The 24740-nt window shown below is 38.6% G+C and overlaps 1 protein-coding gene, 1 long non-coding RNA gene and 1 pseudogene across 3 annotated transcripts in view; 2 read left to right on the forward strand and 1 right to left on the reverse strand.

The window, feature by feature from the left end:
* Nucleotides 1–24740, forward strand: part of LOC126277888 (neutral and basic amino acid transport protein rBAT-like) — an 81794-nt gene that overhangs the window by 12790 nt on the left and 44264 nt on the right. For both annotated transcript variants that reach the window (XM_049977438.1, XM_049977440.1), the window contains exons 3-4: nt 14768–14911; nt 15229–15389. In XM_049977438.1, the coding sequence (XP_049833395.1) occupies nt 14768–14911; nt 15229–15389 (305 nt within the window). The remainder of the gene's footprint in view (nt 1–14767; nt 14912–15228; nt 15390–24740) is intronic.
* On the reverse strand, nt 6574–6691 carry LOC126279217 (5S ribosomal RNA; annotated as a pseudogene).
* On the forward strand, nt 18463–24436 carry LOC126277889 (uncharacterized). The gene is made up of 3 exons (XR_007550615.1): nt 18463–19046; nt 23798–23945; nt 24047–24436. It is a non-coding gene; the product is annotated as an uncharacterized LOC126277889 (long non-coding RNA).

The following is a 24740-nucleotide window of genomic DNA, read 5'->3' on the forward strand; positions in this document are numbered from 1 at the left end:
CAGGAAAAGGCATCATTCAGAGGCTGAACGTTTCTGCTGCCAACAATAAATCCGACACGGTTCCTGAGTCCACAGATAGAACTGACAAACCACTGGAAGTTCACTAAGGCAAAATGAAAAAGTAAATGCCCTCCACTAAGAAAAACTTGATTGAATGACTGACTTTCCCAAACATAGGAAAAAATAGCTGAAAGATAACAGCACTTCTCTACTTACACACTACAGTCTGAAGACCCTTTGGTATAATTGTAGTCCTAAGTGAAATACTCATACTGATAATGCTGATTGAACACTTTGATTTTATATCATGTGAATCATGATGTTCTCCTTTGAAGAGAAGATGTGCAAACAAATCTGTGACACAGCTATGGCCACCCACATGACCCTCCTAAGCCAACCTGTTTAGGGGCCATCTAGAGGAAGCTTCCTATCCTCCCAAACTCCAAAGACTTGGTGTGGTTCAGGCTCATTGGCAACATCTTGATGATGTGGACTTGGGAGAAAGACACCCTATCCTCATTCCTTCAGATTGTCAACACCTTCTCTCCCATCCTCTTCACCTGGTCCTACTCAATGCAGCATGCCATCTTCTTTGATGTTGACATCTTTCTCTCTGATGGCTCCATACACCCCTCTGTTGACATTAAACTCACCAACAACCATCAGTGTCTACATTTTGGCAGTTGCCATCCCTTCCACATCAAAAACCTCTCCCTGTAGTCTGGCCCACCCGAGGATGGCACACCTGTAGTGATGAGAACCCCCTTACCCAGTATGCTGAAGGTCTCACAAAATCCTTCACAGACAGGCACTATCCCCCCAGACCTAGTCTGCAAACAGATTTCCAGTGCTATATCCCCACACACCCCACAATCCTCCCATCATGCCTGAGAAACAGCTATAAAGGACTACTCCCTTCATCACCAAATACTGCATGGATTGGATCACCTGGACCATGCCCTCTGTCAGAGCTTTGCTTATATCTCATCCTGTCCTGAAATTATCGACATCCTACTGAAGACCCTTCCCATCCTTCTTAAAGTGGCTTCTGTAACCCACTCTAATCTCCACACCATTCTAGTCCATTCCTGAGCCACTCCAAACCCCAACCCCTGACACAGAGATCCTATCTCTGTGGAACACCCAGGTGCAAGAAATAAGCCATGTCATGTACGAGCTCTACTGCAATCATTGCACAGCCATTTATGTTGATATGACTAGCAGCCAACTGCCCGCTAAAATGAATGGTCACCACAAAACTGTGGCCAAATGCAAAGTGGACTTCCATTGAACATAACATACTTGATTTCAATGACTACTTCACAAACTGGACCATCTGGATCCTTGCCTCTACCACCAGCTTTTCTTAACAGCACAGATGGGAGTTATCCCTACAATGCATTCTCTGCTTCCAAAATCATGCTGGCCTTAACCTTCAGTAACATATTGCCACGCACCCTCCACCCAGCAATTTCCAACTCCTCTGTCCTATCATCTCCTCCAAATTCCACATCCCCTCTCCCTCATTGTGGGCTACCCTCTTCTAACACACTCACCATCTTTTACTCTTTTCTTCTCCTCTTGTTTTCTTCACCCGCCCTCCCCCTCCCCTCCCTTCTTTCCTGAAGACGGCTTCACTCAAATGCTACTTACACGCACATGAGACCAGCCAGAAACAGCGGGTATGCGTGTGTGTTGTGTTTGTGTGAATGTGTATGTGTATGTTGTGTAGTTCAGAAGAAGGCCTTTTGCCCCAAAGCTTATTTGTTTTGTAGTCTTCTTCTTGTGCCTGTCAGCAACTCAGCATCTTCATAATATGGTGAGTAGCATACCAGTCTATCCTTTACATAATATTGTGTTTATTCCATCCTGGATTTTCCATAGTATGATGGTGGTAATATAGTGTAAACAAGGCATAAAAGGCCAGTGCATTGGCGGAATGGCTATTTGTACTCAGGTGGGCCATGTGAAAAAGTTTGTGACATATTATGGTTGCACGTCAGGAATTAACATACTTACCATGCAAAATGGTAGTTTGAGGTAGATACATGGAAATCATTAGAGATCCAAGGATATCGACAATGTCAGGAGTATGGTGAAAATACCAAATTTTAGGCTTTACCTTTCACCTTGGACAATGCAGGATCTGGTGGCCTTCACTTAATGATGTAGAGCAAAGGCATTTGTCAGCGCCAAGAGAAAAGCATCACTGCATAAAATAACCACAGAAATCAATGTCAGATGTACAACAAATGTATCCATTAGGACGGCGCAGCAAAATTTGATGTTAATGGGCTATGACTGCAGAGACTGACGTGAGTGCCTTTGCTAGCAGCACAACATTGCCTGCAGCATCAGTCCTGGGCTTGTGACTGTATTGCTTAGGCCCCAAAAGACTGGAAAACTGTGGCCTGGTCAGTTGAGTCCCAATTTCAGTTGCTAAGAGCTGATGATAGGGTTCGAGTTTGGTGCAGACCCCACAAAGCCATGGACCCAAGTTGTCAATAAGGCACTGTGCAAGCTGATGGAGACTCCATAATGGTGTGGTCTGCATTTACATGGAATGGACTGTGTCCTCTGGTCCAGCTGAATGGATCTTTGTTTGGAAATGGTTATATTCAGATATTTGGAGACTATGTGCAGTTGTTCATAGACTTCGTGTTTCCAAACAACAATGGAATTTTTATGGATGACAGTGCATCGTTTCATTTGAGTGAATGATGTGGCCACCCACATTGCCCAACATGAATCCCATTGTACATTTATGGAACATAATCGAAAGTCAGTTTGTTTACAAAATCCTGCACCAGCAACGCTTTCACTGTAATGGATGGCTGTAGAGGCAGCATGATTCAGTATTTCTGCATGGGACTTCCAAGGATTTTTTGAGTCCATGCCACATCAAGTTACTGCTTTACACCAGGCCAGAGGAGGTCCAACACGACATTAGGAGATATCTAATGACCTTTGTCATCTCATTGTATGTATAAACGGGAAAATTCTAGTAAGTAATCTGTTAAAACGACAAGCAGACAGAATTCCTACGTATATTCAGGAGTGAAATTCGAGGTACTGAATGTAGAAGCACTTAAAGTAGAAAATACTTATTGTATGTTTTAGAACTTGCAGGAAAGAAAGAGGATTAGTTGGGGAAGATTGAAAAGGATGGGCCGGTCACTCAGACCTTAGATTAAAAGGAACCCAACTATTACAAGAACAAGAGGATGTCAATAGCTGTTGCACTATACCTGTATACAGTGTTTGGAAACTTTTCTATTGGAAATAAGGCAAAGTTGGACATCACCAACACTACGTGTCCTGTCAGTATGCCCCACTGCCTGACAGGGAACTAGAATGCTTCTAGAAATTGACTCTAGAGTTAATTCCTCATAATCATATCAATGGATTTTAAAATGCTTCTCATTGGTCATTGTTACACTGACAGTTCCACTATCTTGTGCTCTGTTGAAGTGTAGCATTCAAAGAGCTATTTTAGACAATAACCACTAAACTCTAGAATGTGACTTGATTCTGTCTTTTATCTATAAGGCCTCTCCTTGTTTTAGTTGTTAGTTCAATAATAATAATAATAATAATAATAATATATTGACATGTTTCAGTGTGTTACCATTGTTATGCTTTCATGATTTCCACCAGATGTTCTGACAAACATTACTCATCTGTCAATTTCCCCTTGCGGGAGAGCAATGAACATTCCTTATCATGTTAAAGTTGTTACAGAAATGGCTCTATTACTTGTCATGAGTTTGAACTTTGGACTAATAATATTTCGTCTTAGAGAAATGATAGTAAACGACAAAAGATGAAAAGGGGAACTGTAAAATATTCAATGTCTATGACCCTGGCATGGATGGGGAGAGAGGGGGGGGGGGGGGGGCATTACTTATTCAACATGTAGAAGAGGCCAACCAGCAATGGGTTTTGTAGCTCTTGGCCCATAGTGAAGGGAAAAATGCCTCGTACATGGATTCACATCTGGTTACACCCACTGGTACTTAGTTTTCTAATGGCTGGCATAGAAGTTTGAAACAGCCAGTCTTACCTGGTTAAATCTACATGGTCTTTCTAAGTGGCTCAGGACTGCATTACACATCAAGAGACAGCCACAAGTGTGTGTGTGGTGAATGCAATATTATTATTATTATTTCATAAGGATAAACAGCAATGACATTTTAGAGTTTGAGCAAGGTTTATGTAATGAATAGTTCGAAAATAAGCTGAAACCAAAAACTGATAGTACTTAGGTTTTGGGATCAAATATAAATGGTTACCCATGAGACAAGGCATGTGGGATGAGAGGTGGTACATTCATACCTCAATAGACAAAATATCACAAATTAACCATGGTTAAAACTGAATCTGCTTACAAAATTATTGAGGAAAGTTAGCTATCAAGGACCTTGTTTGCGACCACCAGACTTGTCTACAGAACAGAGAAAACCTGTCTTTTTTGTATATGTATATTGTCAAGCCATGTCATAAAAGACAGAGGAGTGTTTAACCACCCCACAATCAGTTCATGAAATCACTATTTCATAAGTGGTGGATAATTTTCTGTTATGTTATTCTAAAAGCCATGTCTCAAAAGTAACTAGGACAATGGGTTTGGAACATTATCCACAGTAGATATGTGTTAGTCTTGTTGGTGACTATCAACAATTCACAAGTCTGTATTAATCAAATTTACTTAAGCAGAATAGGTTTAGTCATTTAATTTACAATTGATAATAAGGCTACTTTTTTGGAATAATCCAAATATTTAATGCCTGTACTTTATTACTATTCTTAAAAACTAGACACAGCACTGTTTACTTCAAAAACTTCTGTTGCCATGTAAAATAGATGTTCCAGTAACTAATCATAACTCTTAGTTTAAAGATATTATGTAACTGATTTTGGAAATATATAAAATATTTTAAACAACGTTATTTTGTGTGAACTACCAGTCTGTGCCAGTCTGTGTTTCAGGGTATCGAAGTCCAGGTTTCCTCTAGAGTTGAGATGGTGTATGCTATCCCTAGTATCAAATTCACTTCAGTTGTCTTTTTTTCATTAAGTGATCCTGCATAGATATGTAGGTGTACAACAATCAGTATTATGAGCTTTATAAAGAGGGACCAGCAGTGCTTGATAGAACTAACTATGCTCATTTTTCTGATAAGTTTTCAAAATTTTGACAGTGTAACAGGAGTGTCCCCTTTTCAGTATGTCATAGGAGATGTGTGAATGGAAAAATCCAAGTATTCCATCTTTAGAGCCTCATTAATGACTGCACCTGTCAATTTCTAGCACATTTGATTTATTCGCTTCCAGGCATGGCTAACGTGTCCCTTCCTGTTTAATTTGGGATCAGTGTAAAAGCCTAACAGTTTTATGGATTCACTTTGGGCAACTTAAATTAATACTAGAATTAGTTCCTGTGCATTATCGGGCTTACTAAGTAGTTCAATACAAGAAAAACCAATTCATTGCTAGTTATAATTTTTCCTCAGTTTCCTGTAGTTCTGCCTAGCCAAGATACATATTAAGCAGTGCTTTCTCATCTGCATTACTGACTTTGAATTACTCCTCCATGTTTCGTTAATTGCAGTGATGAAAAGGAACAGAGCAAGGAGCGAGTCCAGTAGCACGAAAGTCTGACGTTTCATCAGCATAGAGCAAATATTTCTGACTGAAACAAACTGTCTCCTATAACTTAAATTGGAGGATTTGATTACAGCTAAAAATGGCCTGTGTATGCCATAAAATTCCAGTTTGTGCATATAGAATGTGAAAGATCGTAAGTCAATGACTTCACTGAGATCACACAAAGTACAATTGATACCAAATCCTTCATTTAAAATGCAGTTGGTACCCAGTTAATGACCTCAGTGACGGCAGAATTTTTACCTTGTTGGTATCCAAACTGTCTGTTGGGGAGGAGACCATGCTTTTCGAAATATTTGTTTAGCTAGTTGCATATAAGAGACTTGAAGAGTATCGAGAAGACAGGAACAATAGAAATGTTTTCCAAATGCCAACAGAGAGATGGGGTAAGTGACCATGCTGCAGTTGTGGCAACAGCCATCATCGAAACAAATAGAGTGGCAAACTAAGCAGAGAATTCTCCACGTTAAGTGAACAGAATTAAGATTATGTTACCTCATACTTCAGACAGGGGACAGATTTATAAAAGTTGGACAGTTAACATGTAGAGGAACTGTGACTCAAAATTGATTGAGTATTCAGTCATGCTGTAGAAAAATATATACCTACCACAATAATTAAAGCTGATGGAGATCCCTTCCAGTAGACAAGCAATATCCTGAGGATTCATAATAAACAGTGGCTGCTGCACTGTAGCTATAAAAGCACTGCATCTTCAGGCTGCAAGTGGCCCATCGGGACCATCCGACAGCTGTGTCATCCTCACCTGAGGATACAGGTAGGAGGGACGTGTGGTCAGCACACCGTTCTCCCGGTCGTTACGATGGTTTTCTGTGACCGGAGCCGCTACTGTTCAGCAGAGTAGCTTCTCAATTGGCATCACAAGGCTGAGTGCACTCCGGAAAATGGCAACAGCACATGGCAGCCCGGACGGTTACCCATCCAAGTGCCAGCCATGCCCAACAGTGCTTAACTTCGTTGATCTGACGGGAACTGGTGTATCCACTGCAGCAAGGCCACTGCCCACTGTAGCTATAAAACAAAGCATAAATCTTACAATAGATAGATACTAACTGTGTCACCAATATGTGTAGGATACAATAACTGTGACAGCAAAATAACGTCACAGAGCCTCTCAAAAAAAAACTTACGTAATAATGGCTGTTTTTTAAAACTGTCAGCAGCACAAAACTTAGTGTTTGTGCACTTATTAATAATACTTGGACTGAAGAAGGTGGCTATTGAAAACAAATGTCATTTAAATGTTTTTTTCAGTAAGGAGGATAAAGTAATATTCCCTGCATTAGATTTCCGTACAGATTCTATTTTTTCAGTGGTCGATACTTTTGGTGCTCAAATACAAAAGCAGCTAAAAACACTAAAATCTAGCAAGGTACCATGACCTAGTAGATTCCCTGTCAGGCTCTATATTCATTTTCAAACCTACCAACATACCTAAGATGCCTCTTAAATAAAAGAGATAAACTTTTAATGTTAATACAAATAAATGGAAAGTCAGGTAAATATCAGCAGATTCGTTACATGTGCCACAATGTCAACTCTAAATTTGTGAAATTGATCATGTATTTGTGGACAAATACAAGCTAATGCCATACTGCCACACAATTGTAGAGCAAATAAAACAAAAGGGGGACAAGAGTTGTCAAGGGGGACAAGAGTTGTCCACATATACACATAAATTTGTGTCGAATCCTGGGCCTTACAGGAAAATGAGTATAGTGTTAAACTATTCTTTGAGTGCTGTGTCACAACAGTGTATTTCTAATAACTCACAAACTGTTAGTAGTGATAGTTTACAGTCTCTCAGCAGAAAATATTGTAAGTGTCCTTAAACATTCACAGAGATGATTAATGATGCTATACAGACTTAACTGAAGATCTTTTATTTGTGATGAGCTTTTAATATTGATCTCTATGTAAATGGTGCTGACTGATGTCCAACTTTAAATATTTTCTGCAATAAAGTTCCCAACAAGAAGACATTAATCAATTTTTAGATACAACTATCATCAGTGACCAAGTTTATGTCGTGATACATAAACACTGTAAAACTGGTTCACAGCCCGTGACTCAATCACAGGTCTAACACTGGGATGAGATGTACAAAGTAAACAGATTAGATGAAATATTAACCTCATATTTATATATTTTCTACAATACTTCAGTAATAATTTCTTTCAAAACACAAGAAGGAAGATGGTTAACACTATGGCTTAAAATGTCTAGTGGATAAAATAAAGATCTATCTAATTCAAAGGATAGTGAAGCACCCAGATGACATGGTCGGATGTCAATTTAACATGATACACATACATGCCAGCACTTGGTATCAAAATGATTAGAGGTGCAATCCTCTGCAAAAGGTAGAGTGGCCACCAGAGTGCATTGGTACTGTTTGTCTTTAGCATTCTTCCAGGCATAGTAGGGCTATATGTGGGGCACGAACTGACTCAGATGTAGAAAAAGGACTGTGAAGGACATGGAGATGCTGTTACTTGCATGAGACAGCATTGTCAGCACCTAATAGAATTTAAAAGGAGCCTAATAATTGGTATCCATTGGGCCAGCTGCTCGAATCAAGCAGTGTTCAGATTTGAGGGTGTTCGGATGTGGCAGTGGGCCATTGTTAGACTGCATGTGAATGTGAGAGTAGGTACACTAATGAGGGTTCCCATTAACGTTGCCTGACCACCACAATGGAGGATTGCCATATTGTGTACCAAACACCTCAGAACCCCTTCACATTTGTGCCTGCCATCCAAGAACAAATAATGGACTCTTTGCAATATTGTGTGTCTTTCCACACAATTCGTCAGAGACTGGCAGCATAGCTGGGCAACATTAATCACAAAAGTTAGCTTCACTGATCGTTACGACATTACTAAAAAATTTAAATTTGTTAAACATTAAAGCATTGCTTCGCAGGGAATTTATTGGAAGTTGAAGTTAATCGTTAACTTGTAATAGTTAACTTTATGTTGTGGGTATAGTAAAATGAGCAAATGAATCAATTGCATTACCATTGTTTAAATTTTTTGCATGCGGAAGTTTAGGTATTATTTTGTAATTATTTAGCTATCAATATTAAATTGTGGGATAATCAAAATACCGGAGGAAAAGACAGCATCTGATTGTCGGTGCATATTTCCCTTAATAAGATTCTGCATTAATTGAATCAATGATGCGTCTTCGCAATTACCTGCTTGAAATTGAAATTTTGCTGGGGTTTAAAGTTTTTATCAGTTTCTCAAATGACTTCAGTTCAAGGACATTTGAAGGAATCATGTTTCTATCAGCAAACTTTAGTATGCACTGGTCTACATTCGCTTGAGACACACCTCTGCCAGTTGCTTCAACGTTAAAAGATTCTCCAATGCTTCTCTGTCATACGATTTTAAGCAGATTACTGCCACTGGCTCTGCTGTTGATATCTGAATGCCCAAGACTGATATTTGTTTTGGCTTTCATTGACTGGACCCTGCATTATTTCTTCAAAATGTAAATAACGAAATTCATGTGCTCTCTTTGTGTGTTGTTTCAAATTGTTAAGGCTAAAAATGCAAGCTCTTACAGATTATTTTTTAGACAATCTCAGTTTACAGTCGAAAAGTATTTGTTCTCTTGATCCGGATACAAAATTAACGTAATCATTTAAACACACCCACAGATTTTTGTCAGTTGTAGAGCTAGAATCTGATTCCACAATTTAGCTCCCACTGTCAATCAGCTAACAAAAAGTAGTACTTAATGCAAACTCTGTAAACAAACAACAACAAGTAGCCAACACCTACAGTTATTCTCACTCATACTTGATTGTTTGTCCGCAGCTCGTGGTCATGCGGTTAGCGTTCTCACTTCCCACGCCCGGGTTCCCGGGTTTGATTCCCAGCAGGGTCAGGGATTTTCTCTGCCTCGTGATGACTGGGTGTTGTGTGATGTCCTTAGGTTAGTTAGGTTTAAGTAGTTCTAAGTTCTAGGGGACTGATGACCATAGATGGTGAGTCCCATAGTGATCAGAGCCATTTGAACCATTTGAACTTGATTGTTTACATCAATTGCACACACCCTAGAGTAGCTGCACACCTACATGACCTGAAGTTGTCAGAACATGAATTATGCAGGTGGCATGGCATCATTTTTGTCATAAATAGTAGGTACCTAGTTAACGATTAACAGAGTTAAAGAAAGGTAACTTAAAGAGTCCATTACCGTTTTTCAGAATTAACTTAAAAGTTAATCCATTACTTGAAAATTTATCTTCATTAATTAATGATTAATGGTCTTGCACCCAGCTATGACTGGTAGCAGCTGGACTAGAGAATTACCATCCAATTTGTATGAGGTGTCATTAACACCACAACACAAACAGCTGTGTTTGGAGTGGTTCTGTGACTAGGAAGCATGAGCTGCTGATGAATGGCACCACATTGTGTTCATCGATGAGTCAAGGTTATGCACAACTCCAAATGAGCATTTTCGGTGAGTTTGGCAGCAGCCTGGAGAGAGGTCTCATGCCTCCAGTGTTTTGGAAAAGCACAGCGATGTTACTCGTGGTGTCATTTTATGAGGAGCCAATTGGTTTGATTTCAGGTAAAGCTTTTAGTGATTGAGGGAACCCCAATTGCATCTCAGTTTGTCCTGGATACACTCTCATATGACAGTTTTGTGGTGCCTTTTTTCATCAGGATAATGCTTGTCCACATATGGCACTGGCTTCTAAGAATTGTCTGTGTGACATTGAGGTATTCCCATGGCTAGAAAAGTCCCCACATATGCCCCTGGTACAATGTGTATGGGACCACCTGGAACATCTGCTCTGTCCAAGAAAATCATGAAGAATCTGGGGCACTATTAAATAAGAGACTATTAAAAATAGTGAGGTGAATGTAGCAGCTACAACAGATACAATGAAACATTGAGATCATTTGCAACAAAGTTTTCATTCTTCTGGCTATTGCAACCTTTTGCTGGCTTGTTAGGACTATCCTTAAGCTATCTTTGCAGTGAATCAGTCAATAACTCCAGTTCTATTTTTCTGACTATGTTAAGTATGAAGTAGTGATATCAAAATATGAAAATAAGTAACAATTAACTTACCACTAATTACACATTCATTTCATTTGTTTTGGTTTTTACAACCATTTATTACAAAGTAATCTACAATAGGAACCACACTCATTTGTAACTATAATTTGCTAAAAGTCTAGTGTTTTGGATTTTATGGAGGTTTTTGTAAGAAAATGCACCTTATGTTCTCACAACCCTTTGGCAAATCTAAATAACAGCAATTATGTTGTGGGAATATCCTGTGGCCTTGTCAAGGCCTTTACTCGTGTGGACCGTAACACTATACAGCTACGCCTTTACTCTGCAATCGTTGTTGCATGGCAAAGGGTACATTCCACTGTGCTGGCTATTAGATGTTTATCTCATTCCATTCATGTATGGATCATGGGAAAAATGATGGTTGCCTTCTGTAAGTAAACTAATCTTGTCCTCATAACCCCCTTAGGAGTGATATAAAGGGGGCTGTAGTATATTCTTAGCATCATCATTTAAAGGCAGTTCTTGAAATGTTGTTAGTATACTTTCTTAGGATAGTTTCCCTTTATCTTCAAGAGTCTACCAGTTCAGTTTTTTCAATATCTCCCAGGGGTTCAACAAACCTGTGACCACCATGCTGTTCTTCTCTGTATACGTTCAGTATCCCCTACCAGTCCTATTTGGTATGGGTCCCATGCACTTTCTAGGGTGGGTTGCACAGGTGATTTGTAAGCAATCACCTTTGTGGCCTAATTGCATTTCCCTAGTAGCCTACCAATAAAACAACATCTGCTACCTGCTTTGCCAGTGTCCTTGCTGGAGTGGTGGCTCACATCAGATCACCAAAGTTAAGCCGTGTCCGGCTTGGCTAGCATTTGGATGGGTGATTGTCTGGGTTTGCTGAGTGCTGTTGGCAAGTGTGGTGCACTCAGACCTTATGAGGACAATTGAAGAGTTACTTGACTAAGAACTAGTAGCATTGGTCACAGAAACTGACAATGGCCAGGAGAGCCATGTGCTGACTGCAGGTCCCTCCATAGCTGCATCCAGTGACGCCTATCAACTGAGGATGACATGGCAGTCAGTTGGTACCATTGGACCTTCTGAGGCCTGTTCAGGTGGAGTTTAGTGTTAGTTTAGCTACATGCTTTACCATGACTGAGTCTACTAAGTGTTACACCCAAGTATTTGCTTGGTTTACAGATTACAGCTGTGATTCACTAATATCATATTCATGGATACTACTTTTTTGTGTAGTGCACAGTTTTTCATTTTGAACATTTAAACCAAGCTGCCAGTCATTGCATGACTTTGAAATGTTACCAAGGTCTGACTGAATATTTGTAAAACTTTGTTCAGACTGATTTTCATTGTAGGTAAATGCATCTTAAGTGAAATGTCTTTGGTTACTATTAATAATATCTGCAAGATCGTTAAAATATGACATGAACAGTAAGGGGCACAACACACTTCCTTGGGGTACACCCAAAGTTACTTTCGATGACTCTCCATCCAAGATAAAATACTGTGTCTTCCCTACAAAGAAATCATCAATTCAGTCACATATTTCATCTGATACTCCATATGATCATACTTTATTACAATGCAGGAATGTCATTAAATCCAGAATGAAGTAAAATAAAATATGGAGTTCACAAGTTTTGTTACTAATTCCATTATTGTTCTTAACCTACATTAGTAATCTTCCAGTGACCAAAACACTGCTCAGAACTTGTAATGCTTGCTGATGGTACAATTGTATGACTCAAGAACACAAACTCAGCCTTAGCAGTCACACCCCAAATAAGGACAGAAGAAGCATATTGTTAGTCCAAAGAAAACAATTTATATTATAATCACTCAAGGATTCATATGCAATTTCAGCTAATCAAAAGTAACTCACTGATACTATTGTGTAGTATTTTTATTGAACCTACAAAAGCAGTTTGTCCATAAGACATTGGACAAGACAATTTATGTGAGTGCACATGAAAGTGACTTCTATGCATACATATTTAAAATTACAAATAATACACACTTAAAAATTCTCCAATAGGGTAAAAGCAGTGCTGCTATAAATATGACTTTAATGATTTTCCAGAGGTTGTGAGCTCAGTATTTGTTTTTATATTTTTGGGAAGTTTGCTGTAAGGTTAACAAAAGTTACCATACACATATCTTGTCCTCACTCTGGATATTATCAGTTACTGCTGCTACAGTGACAGGTTATCAAGATTTAAGTAAGTTTGAACGTGCTGTTACAGGCAGTGCACGGGCTATGAGACACAGCACCTCCAAGGTAGGAATGAGGTGGCGATTTTCCTGTACAACCATTTCACAAGTGGACCACGATTATTGGGAATCTGATGAAACATCAAATCTCCAACATCGCTGCAGCTGGAAAAAGATCCTGCAAGAATGGGACCAACAACAACTGAAGAGAATCGTTCAGCGTGACAGACATGCTACCCTTTCCGCAAATTGCTGCAGGTTTCAGCACTGGGCAATCAACAAGTGTCAGTGTACCAACCATTCCATGAAACATCTTCGATATGGGCTTGCAGAGCTGAAGGCCCACTTGTACACCCTTGATGACTTTACTACACAAAGCTTTACACCGTGGCTCTGTAATTGTTGGGGCGTATGCAGTTGGAGTGATATGGGGCCTAGATAGGACTCTGACAGGTGACACGTACGTAAGCATCCTGTCTGATCACCTGCATCCATTGTCCAGTCCGATGGGCGTGGGCAATTCCAACATGACAGTGTGACACCCCACACGTCCAGAATTGCTGCAGAGTGGCTCCGGGAAAAACTATCTCGGTTTAAACATTTTTGCTGCCAGCCAAACTCCCCAGACATGAACATTATTGAGCATGTCTGGGATGTCTTGCAAGTGCTGCTCAGAAGAGTTCTCCATCCCTTCGCACTCTTATGGATTTACGGAGAGCCGCGTAAAATTCATAGTGTCAGTTCCCTCCAGTACTACTTCAGGCATTAGTCGAGTTCATGCACGTCATGTTGCGGCACTTCTGTGTGCTCATGGGGGCCCTACATGATATTAGGCAGGTGTACCAATTTCTTTGACTATTCAGTGTAGAATAATCAAGCAACTCAGTTCGGCATGTCTTGCACGTAGACATTTCACACATTGTACTGACTTGAAGACAGTGATGTTAGCTTATTTTGTTTATTTTCACTTTGCCTTGTTTGTGTATCTCTTCTGTGGGAATTAAATATAATTGAATAAAATGTTTATGCAGCAAAACCAAGCTGTAACAATAATGTGCAAAGAGAATACTCCATATCTTGCAAAAGTCTGCTCAAAGATGTTAGGTTCTTACACTCACTGCTCACAACCTGTACTCCCTTATGACAATAGATACTAATAACAATCTGCACCATTGGAGCTGTGATTTAAAGATGCAAAATTAAAACATACGATACTTTTCAAGATTTCAGAGTGGGATCCTGTATTCTAGTGGAAAGGTTTTCAGCACAGTACCATCATACATAAGGCAAGGATTTGGTAATACATATAAATTAAACTTTTTATTTTATCATCTCATCTGTTTCATTCAGCAGATGACCGTTAATGTGTGTTCATGGTACTAGGAGGCCAATTTCACAGGTTTGAAATCAAATAATGTGAATCTCTGTGAGAGTGAGTCTTTAACTGTTTGCTGTGAGCCACTTGTGTGTTGTTCAGCTACTATTTGGGCCATGTCTGCTAAGGTAGAGCTTGGGCCATTTCTTGTTTTGCCAGCAAATGTTAGTGAAAGATTAAATGTTTTATCTTATGGTATATTTATCACATATTTTCATTTCATGCTGTATTGTAGAATGGCGCAAAAAGAAAATGTATTAGTATTGATGTAATAAAAAGTACTCTCTGCTAACTCAGTTTGAGCTAGATTCCTCCATTGTGTGTGTGTGTGTGTGTGTGTGTGTGTGTGTGTGTGTGTGTGTGTGACTAAAGATATGGCCTAAAATGTATGTAATAACTTTTCATTGAATGCAGAAACCTTTGTTACAGGTATGGCATATGAGCATCAAATCAGTCCATCAATTACTGACCCAGAGCTTTCATCATCACTGCCAGGTCTTGATGGTGCACCAGGTTTCACTGCTATGAATGATGCCAATGTACCTGCACATGACAGCAGCCCAGCCATAGAAGGTGAAAGAAGTACATGTGTAAATAGTATGTTTTCCAAAAAAATTGAACTGAAGTAGAACTTAATAGATGTTGACCATATCATAATGTATATACACACATACTAGCACTTAATTATGTCTAAACTAAGTGCACACACAAGTCCACACTTTAATGCTTTCAAAACCATAAGCTGCATTGTCAGAAATGTAGGAAAGAAGGCAGTGTGACATGAAAATAGTAATACATAAAAGATACTGAAGAGAGATTAAATATTTGCATACAAACTAAGGTGACAACCTCTAAATCAGAGCTCATAATACTGTTTTAACATTTTTCAGATGGTCCATCTGGAGCATTTCCAGGAGTAGCGGCAACACTGGAGTCATCTTCCTCAAGCAGTTCTGTTCTGCATGAATCCACTGTCTGTGCACAACTTCTAAATTCTCATCATTACGCACACCTAACCAAGGGACCGGATGTGGCTGCATTTGTATGCCAAGTACGTTGTTTCTCTTAATTTGAAAATGTTACAATTGATGAGATTCTGTCAAAGATCTGTTTGGGATGTAAATTTTTGGGCTTATACTGGACTACAAATTTTTATTGAACAAGCAAGTTGATCATGTATTAAAAAAAAATTAACCCAGTCTATATGTATTAACAAAAGTAAAACATACAACTAACATACATGTTACAAATTGAAATGTGGTGTCACACTTTGCAAATATCACTCTAATAAACATGCATAAGTACAATAACAATACAGAAAGTATCGATTGCTGCTCACCACGTAGAGGAAACAGTAATCGGAGACAGGCACAATGAAAAAGATTGCTAAAATATTGAAGCTTCCAGGCAAAGTGCTTCTTTCAAAACAGAAAATACACACACGGCCACTGTCTCCAAGTATTGGGATCTATCTATCCTTTCCACGTTGTTATAATAATAGAAAAGGAAGGTTGCTACTCACAATACAGCGGAGATGCTGAGACTCAGTAGGTACAACAAAAAGATTATAGCTTTCAGCCATTAAGGCCTTTGTCAGCAATAGACTCACACACACACACACACACACACACACACACACACACACACACACACACATATCCATCCGCACATACACAGACACTGTTGTTTATAAACCAAACAGCTTTCTCTCATGTGTCAACTGTTTACAGAGTGAGAACCAAGAAAACTGCAAGCTTTCAACCAGTTTGCCACATGAGAGAAAGCTGTTTCTCTTATAAACAATGAATTAGATGCTGAATGGTAAGTCCCTTTCCATTTTAGTATAACAGTGAAATGTTTTAAATCTGTAACTTGTATATGCAAATTATAACCTATATGTGCAAATGAAATTGCTTTATAAAACATCAGGACACCCACTGAAGATGCCTCGTAAGTAAGGTGAAACATGTATATGTGCAAAAGTTAAATAAAAAAAATTAATGTGCAGCAAGCAAAAAGGCATTTTCCTCTTAAAGTACTGCAATTAGCATACAGCTGCTGCAAAAATGGCCACCACAAGAAACTTGTTATATGCTGGTGATAATCACTATTAAAACAATCTATCTCTCTGCTTAATATCTACAGTAATATCACAAACTAATTAATTAGTGACACAATAACAGGAGAGACAACATACAGTGATACACATTCAGGGCCAGAGAATCTAAATTAAGATTCTCAAAATGATAAGAAGAAGTGAGGAGACTCTAAGTACATTTGGCGTATCAAAACAATTTCGTTAATAACCTTCTACCTAAGTGGTTGTCAATCTGAGTCTCGGATATTGGTCTAGTAATTTCTCTGCTTTGTCACAAGTATGTGATCAAGAAGGAATATAATTCCTTCATTAATAACATCGATAGGATTTTTCAAGACTTAAAATAGCAAATAGAAAACATGCAAAAGTGAAATGAGAGTATGTGGCAGCTAGAGATTTTACAACAATGCATAGCAAAGGCAGAAGAGGTGAGCTTGAATGAGGTACAATAGCTTGATAGTGACATATGACACTTGCATGTGTAGGAGTGGTGTTTTCAGCCAGCTGATTTGGTGACAGCTCTGAGCTTACAGTAGCTTCTAGTGTGCTTATAAGCTTGGTATGCATAATAGCAATTGAATACATGTTGGAAATTCCACTAAGAAACACCTGTGTATATTCCCATTGATTTCTACTACCTGAGGCATCTGTTTTGTGTTCTTCAGTGGAAAACCAGAAAGATAGTGTAGTACAAATATTTATAGTTATAGAAAAACCTTGGAAGTATCATTGTATTGGTTGGGAAAAATCTGTCTGACAATGTTTCAACTAGCCCAATTGTAGGCTTGACGTTAATGTAAAAATCAGTTACAATCAACAAAATACAGTTGTTAAAACCAAGGATTTTGGTCTCACAATCAAAAAGGGGAGTAGTTATACTATACTGTAGTAGAAAATAGAAATACTGTTGGATAACCAATCCATACGTGAAATTGTGGCTGTCTGGGAAAATAGTCTCACTGACAAGTTGGGTTATGTTTTGAAGAGGGCTGTTTCCCATAGGTACTGAAATATGCAGAAGTCAAAACACTCTTCAAGAAGGGATCAAGAGAGATCATGGGAAATTATTATCCTCTCTTGATTCTCTCAGTCCCATATAAAATATCTGAAAAACTTGCTGTTGCACAAATCCAAAATTTTTTTTGCAAAGTATGCTGTTATTCTAGACAATCAATCTGGTTTTCATCAGGGGAACAGTTTCACTGAGAAAATAAGTACATCATTAGGGAAGAGAAATAAGGTGACAGGAATTTTCTGTGACCTCACAAAGGTCTGATTCTGTAAACCATGCATTGCTTGTTTATAAACTTGAAAAGTATGGCATTAGCGGCTGTGCCCTACAACGGCTTCAGTCCTATTTACCCAACAGAAAGCAAAGAGTTAGCATATCTTCAAATGCCTCACATTATTTTTCTGACTGGAAAAAAAATATCTCAGGGTGTTCCACAAGGCTCCATATTAGGCCCAGTCCTATTTCTCTTCTATGCTAATGACTTACCATTAAATATTAGCTCCCCATCAGTTCTGTTTACAGATGATACTTCTGTCTTAGTTGAAGATCAGGATTCAGAAAAAATCCCAGATCTGTGATCAGTACCTTAGAAACTTGGTTTCAGCTAAATGGGTTGAATCTAAACATATCTAAGACTCACATGATGTAGTTCAAAACCAAATAGTCAAAATGTGAGCAGATTATGATTGTATACAACAACCAAGATATGGAAGAAGTTGACTCAGTCAAATTCTTAGGTTTAAATGTAGATAAAAATTCGAGCTGGCAGGCACACATCAAATACCTGGCAAACAAACTGAGCAGCTGTGATTTGCAGCAAACAGCAAACTGCAACTGACATGGACACATGAAAAGTGATGTATACAAGCTACTTCAAATCCTTTATGAGGAACAGTATATTGTTCTTTGTGGTAACTCGGCAAACATAGTGCGGATACTAAAAAATACAGAAAAATATCGTTCGAAATATGTCCACTGCAAATCAAAAATAGCCATGTCAACCATTATTTAGGAAACTTAAAATATTAACTCTGCCATCCGTATACATATATGAGATTATTATATTTTTGTAGACCAGGCATGAATTATTTGAGGGAAACCGTGAAAAGATACTAGAAACAAAGAAAATATTATGCTCCCTACCCACTGCCTCAAACTGTATGCCCAGGGACCTCATTACATGGGAATGAAAATTTGTAATAAATTAAAACGGAACAAGTTGATGCAGATGAATTTAGGTTCACTTAAAAGAAAGCTATATGAGGTGCTAACACTGAAGTGTTATTACTCAGTGGATGAATTCACGCAGGACAAACTGGAAATTGTGCCCGGGATACAATGTGTTAGATATTCCAAGAAATATCCTTATAGTGTTATTATTTATTGTACTGCTATTATTTATTAATGTGAATGTAATTCTGTATTAATGTAAATGTAATTCTTAGGTTTAAATGTAGATAAAAATTCGAGCTGGCAGGCACACATTGAATAACTGGCAAACAAACTGAGCAGCTTTGCATTTGCAGCAAACAGCAAACTGCAGCTGACATGGACACATGAAAAGTAATGTATACAAGCTGCTTCAAATCCTTTATGAGGTATAGTATATCGTTCTTTGTGGTAAGTCGAGAAACATAGTGTGAATACTAAAAAATACAGAAAAAAAATCATTCGAAATATGTCCACTGCAAATCAAAAATAGCCATGTCAACCATTATTTAGGAAACTTAAAATATTAACTCTGCCATCCTTGTACATATATGAGATTATTATATTTTTGTAGACCAGGCATGAATTATTTGAGGGAAACCGTGAAAAGGTACTAGAAACGAAGAAAATTTTATGCTCCCTACCCACTGCCTCAAACTGTATGCCCAGGGACCTCATTACATGGGAATGAAAATTTGTAATAAATTAAAACGGAACAAGTTGATGCAGATGAATTTAGGTTCACTTAAAAGAAAGCTATATGAGGTACTGACACTGAAGTGTTAATACTCAGTGGATGAATTCACGCAGGACAAACTGGAAATTTTGCCCTGGATACAATGTGTTAGATATTCCAAGAAATATCCTTATAGTGTTATTATTTATTAATGTAAAAATCATTGTAACTGTGTTATAAATTTTTGACATTTCTCCTGCACACAAACCAAATGGATTGCAAATGTAAGCACAACACAATTCCCTCCATCCTCAACAAAAGATAGGGCTGCAGCAGAAAGGGATTACCTGGTTATAATTGATATCAGTGAGTCAAGGTTCAGCTCAAGGAGCACATGGATCTGGGTCATTTATAAGTACCCTCCCAGACAAAGAGGAAAGCAGTGGATACACTGAAAAGTACTGTATTACACAAGGCTTTGTAGAAATCACAAGAATACTATGAGTGGCTGTATTATTATCTAGCTGTTGGTAAATTACTCCTGCCAGCAGATCAGAATTCAAAGTGCCGTTTCCTTTACAAAAAACCCATTAGTTGAACGAAAGCTTAGTCTCGTTGGCTGTCATTTCTCATGGCTGCCACTACAGAAGTATTCCATGGCATCACATCCTTCTCCAACATTTCCACTAACGTGTGTATGTTGTTACAAAGCTATACTGTGCTCTTTTGAACTCTGTACTAGTACATTTACTAAAGCATAGTAATTCGTTATATTGACCATTGTATGATAAAGCTAAAATTATTGATTCCATTCACTACAGGCATCAAACTTAAAAGGGACATATTCATCAAATAGAAACCATAACAATAACTATCTGAGTCTCTTTCTCTCACACCTGATAGCTGCTCAGTCCTTAGAACAAAGGTGATACGGAGGTGCACGTAAACACACTGCCAACTAGTGTGTGGCTTCAGGGCACATGACTTTGTTTTTTGAGTTTTGAGTGCTGTGTAAGCTGATTTCTGTTTGTCACTGTCATATTGTCTCTAATAAAGTTGCAGTCAGTCAAAGTGTTCCATGACTGCCTGACAGCTATACTTCTGCATTGATTACACTGGACTTGCATTTGGGAAGAAAGTGATTCAGATCCCCTTCCAGCTGTTTCTGATTTAGTTTTCTGTAATTCTCCTGAATCACTTAAGGCGAATGCTGGGATGGTTCCTTTGAAATGGAATGGTCGATTTCGTTCCCCATATTTTCCCAGTCTGAGCCTGTGCTCCATCTCTAATGAACTCATTGCCAACGGGACATTAAAATGCTAATTTTCCTTCCTTTTGCCTCGTCTCATGAGGTTAGTCATAACATTTTGTAAGTCCCTTCCCTAAGAGGGATGAGCTTCTTAGTCCTAAGCAACACCTATTGTCAAGGCTTGTAGTCTGGAAGTCTCAAGTTCTTTTGACTCTATTTAACTTGGCTAGCAACAGCAATGGCATAACTTACCTGTATCTGACCTGGTCAGATCTCAAGCACTGGAGCAGCTGTTTCATTGCTGTAGCAATAATATCTGAAGGAAACGTATCTAACCTGAATGATGAATGCATTTTGCACCCCTATACCACCTCAAACGGAGTGCAGCCAATAGATTCAAGCTCTGTAGTATTATGATGACACAATGCAGGGGAGCAGTCTGTACCAGTGCGTATGGATCTGATTCATGTGATATGACATCATTTTGAGAATATATTTATGGACACGCTCTATGCAGACATTTCTTTTTGGATGGAGTAGTTCACCCCTTCTTGATTTTTAATAATTTGCAAACCTATGTGAAAAGAGATTATAAGAAACAACTTTCTTCATCTGGTTTGATGATTTCAGGGCTTCCAAATTCAAACTGAATTACATCACAAAAGCTTTGGCAACTGTTGCTGCAGTCACATCTCCCAGATGAGCCATAATTAAGAAATGGGGAAAGTAACCAATAATTGATAAAACATTTACTATTTTGAGCTGAAGAAAGGAATTGTCTCACTATTTCAGGGACAACAAAGTCAAAAGGTTTAGTGTCTCCTAGAAGTGTTTGGAGAGGAATTTTTGGTTTTACATATTATGCCCTTTGCGCAGATGATACACGAGACCATTTTTATCTTTCAACATCACCAAGTAGGCCACCAGTACAGTGAGACTATGCTTGCCTTTGTTGCATTCTTCTCACAGTGGCCTGCTTATGTACTACCATGTAACAGATGGAGAATTTTTCTCTAAGGGCTTTTGGAATAACGTGCAGATTTTCCTGTGGTATTTTATGATAAAATACTTTATCAACAACCCCAAAGTTGGGCAATGCTGTAATTTGCTTGCATTTCTTATCCTCTTACTGCTCTTTCTCTAGTTCAGCTATCAGGATTTTGTCAGCCTGTGTATACTGAACTTTCCAACTCGAGGAATCAGCATTTCAGTGAAGCTCTCCTAGCTTGTGCCTCACCGAGTAGTCATGTTCACTTAACTTCTAGGCCCATCTAGTTAGTTCATTACAAGAGCTCTTGCGGCACAATAACCACATCAGTGTGGCATAATCAGTCACACCCCTAAACTTTCTCCCATGTAAGTACCATTTTTAATAATTTATTCTGTACACGAGAGCTAATAGCTCCTTCTCTATTCCACTGTAGTTAAGGTCACCTTGGTTAAACTGCCTAGACGTGTACCCAATAGGGCATTCAAATTCCTTATGAACTTGACAAGAACACACCCAGTGGCACAATAACTGGCGTCACAGGAGAGTATAAGTGGTGTCTAAAAATTGGGGAATGCCAAAACAGGTGACTGGGTTAGAATTCGTTTCAATTTTCACTGGATGTTTCTCACTCAGGGGTCCCTGTAATTACTACTCCCTTTAGCAGTTTGGTGTCAGTTTTGGCATACTCCAAAACAAAGAAACTTTTGCAAGCCCTGAAAAGATTGTAATTCTTTCATGTTATGAGGGCAGGGAATTCTTTTACTGTGCCAGTTAACTGTGGATCAGATCAAACTCTCCTGATCAAAATAATACTTACATTACCTTATTCCAGACTGAGATTTTTATTTTGTATGTGCGATAGGAGAGCCCTTAGTCACTGCATGTGTTCCTCTAGGGAGCTGGAAAACACAATGATGTTGTGTAAAAAAAATAGGGACATTGAAGGTTTCCATCCCCTCACCAGCATATCCACAGACCATTAAATGTTGCTGTATCCGAAAGGCATCCTCAAATACTCTTAGTGCCTCAATGACACTGCAAATGCAGTTTTTTCATGATGTGTTGGGGCAATAGGTATCTGTTGATAATCAGCTCATATCTGAAGTTGAGAAATATTGTTAATTGCCAAAATGGCCCAATGTTTTGTCAATTCTTGGGAGTGCATAAGTGTCTGACATGCTTACTTTGTTCAAAACTCTCATGTTGATGCATATTCAGTACTCTTTTCCTCCTTCTTATCTACTTTTAGGAATAATCATGATAGGCAAGGCCCAAGGCCGGCATGACAATTGTATTGTCCCAGTGTTCAACTATTCCCAAATCCTCTCTTCAACAACAGGTTACAAATGATAAAGAATACTAATCAATACTTTCCTGGCAGATTAAAACTGTGGGTTCGGGATTTCGAGTCTCGGTCTGGCACACAGTTTTAATCTGCCAGCAAAGTTTCATATCAGCGCACACTCCGCTGCAGAGTGAAAATCTCATTCTGGAATACTAATTGACCTTGCGTCTCTGGTGTGAATCTTAGCACGCATCAAATTTGTAGTAGGCAAATCCCCTTGTTCCTCGTAAACTGTACTAAATCCTTCAAATACTGAATATGACAAATTTCTATCCTTCTGAGGTAGATGTGGACACACCTTTCATGTTTTTAAGGGGTTGTGATGTCTACATTATTTACATGTACTCTTCTATATGTCCGCCTGTTCCTTCTTGTTACCCCATTTCCTCAGTGTGCAGTTTTATTTATTTGGCAACTCTTGGATGCTTGTAAAAGCTGTTCCCTGGGGTAACATGGCATTTGTAATGCCAAAACTATAAATACTACACAGCAAAAATACTTCTTCATTTAGTACAACTTGTTGACATATTATTTTTCATGTGCACTTGGAACTCGTCAGGGAACTTGACTTGCCTGCAAAAGACAATTTAAAATTGCTCTAAGAAATGTCTACTACCAGATTAACTGCCTTTGTCATAGATTGTGAAACCACAGGAGCTTGTCAACTTGAAACCACTGCTAAAGGGGTATTTGTACATTTTTGTCAGCAGTAGATACTGTTGCAGCTGCAAGTGTCTGGTTTAAATTTCCCTTTAATATTTTTGGTTCTCTAACATAAGAGTTGAAATTTGCTAGTCATTCACAGTACAATACAGTTGAATTACTTTCATTACAAGCATCTTCCACCTGATCTCTAATCTTAACCATTCTCTGTTTCAGCCTACTTTCTAAAAATATTTGCAAGATTAACACAAAGAGTAAAGTAATGAGATAAATAGCATAGTGTCACACCTCAGATAAACAAGACAACAAATCACCGGTAATAAACAAATATTATCAGGCAAATACTGCTTCAATGAAAGTCGAGGTAGCTAGGAACTATCTCATAACTCCATTATGTTGTAAATAAAGCTGTTTTCTTGACATAGATAGTCTCACACCTTTTTATTCCATTTCCTGGCTTATCAGTCACTGTGGCCTCGTTCAACACTCACAGTGAGCATCTTCAGGCTGCAACAAGGACAATATCTGGTGTAATACAGCTGGCTGACAAATGGGTTATGTGTGATAGAGTGAGAATCGATCCCACGACCAAACACTATTGTGAACAGGCAGGCGGCAGCTGTCCAGATGATCAGGTATCTGTATCCAAGCACCTCCATCCACAAGGCATGCATACCTGGTGTGCCCATGAACATAGACAATTTGAATGCATAGCAATGTGTTACCTTGCCAGGTATGTCCTGCCACACAGAAACAAGAAGCTATTTACTACTCCCAGCTTGCATACAAGCACATGTGGCATAGTGAAATATGAAAGAATAACATGCCAGCACTGTCCAGCAGGCTGACAAGAAGTAAAACATTAACAGCCTATTTTATAAAACTGAGATAATAGCAGCTGTATTTAAAAATAGCAGTGTTCCTGCTTTTTGCTGTATAAAATGTTGCTTAAATAAAGTTGTAGCTGTGTAACAATAGTTAATTACTAATGCAGTTCCTAAATGTTACTTCTCTTTGTCAATGAAACCTTTGATTTATTCCACACACCTGAGGATTCTTCTTGATGATAATACCTATGGATCATGATGAATCAATAAAAAGATAAACTGACAGTTCCATTGTTTTGTGTTAATACTTTATCATTTAGGTTTCATCTCGT

Source organism: Schistocerca gregaria, chromosome 6 (assembly GCF_023897955.1).
Source record: "Schistocerca gregaria isolate iqSchGreg1 chromosome 6, iqSchGreg1.2, whole genome shotgun sequence".
Taxonomy (NCBI): Eukaryota; Metazoa; Arthropoda; class Insecta; order Orthoptera; family Acrididae; genus Schistocerca; species Schistocerca gregaria.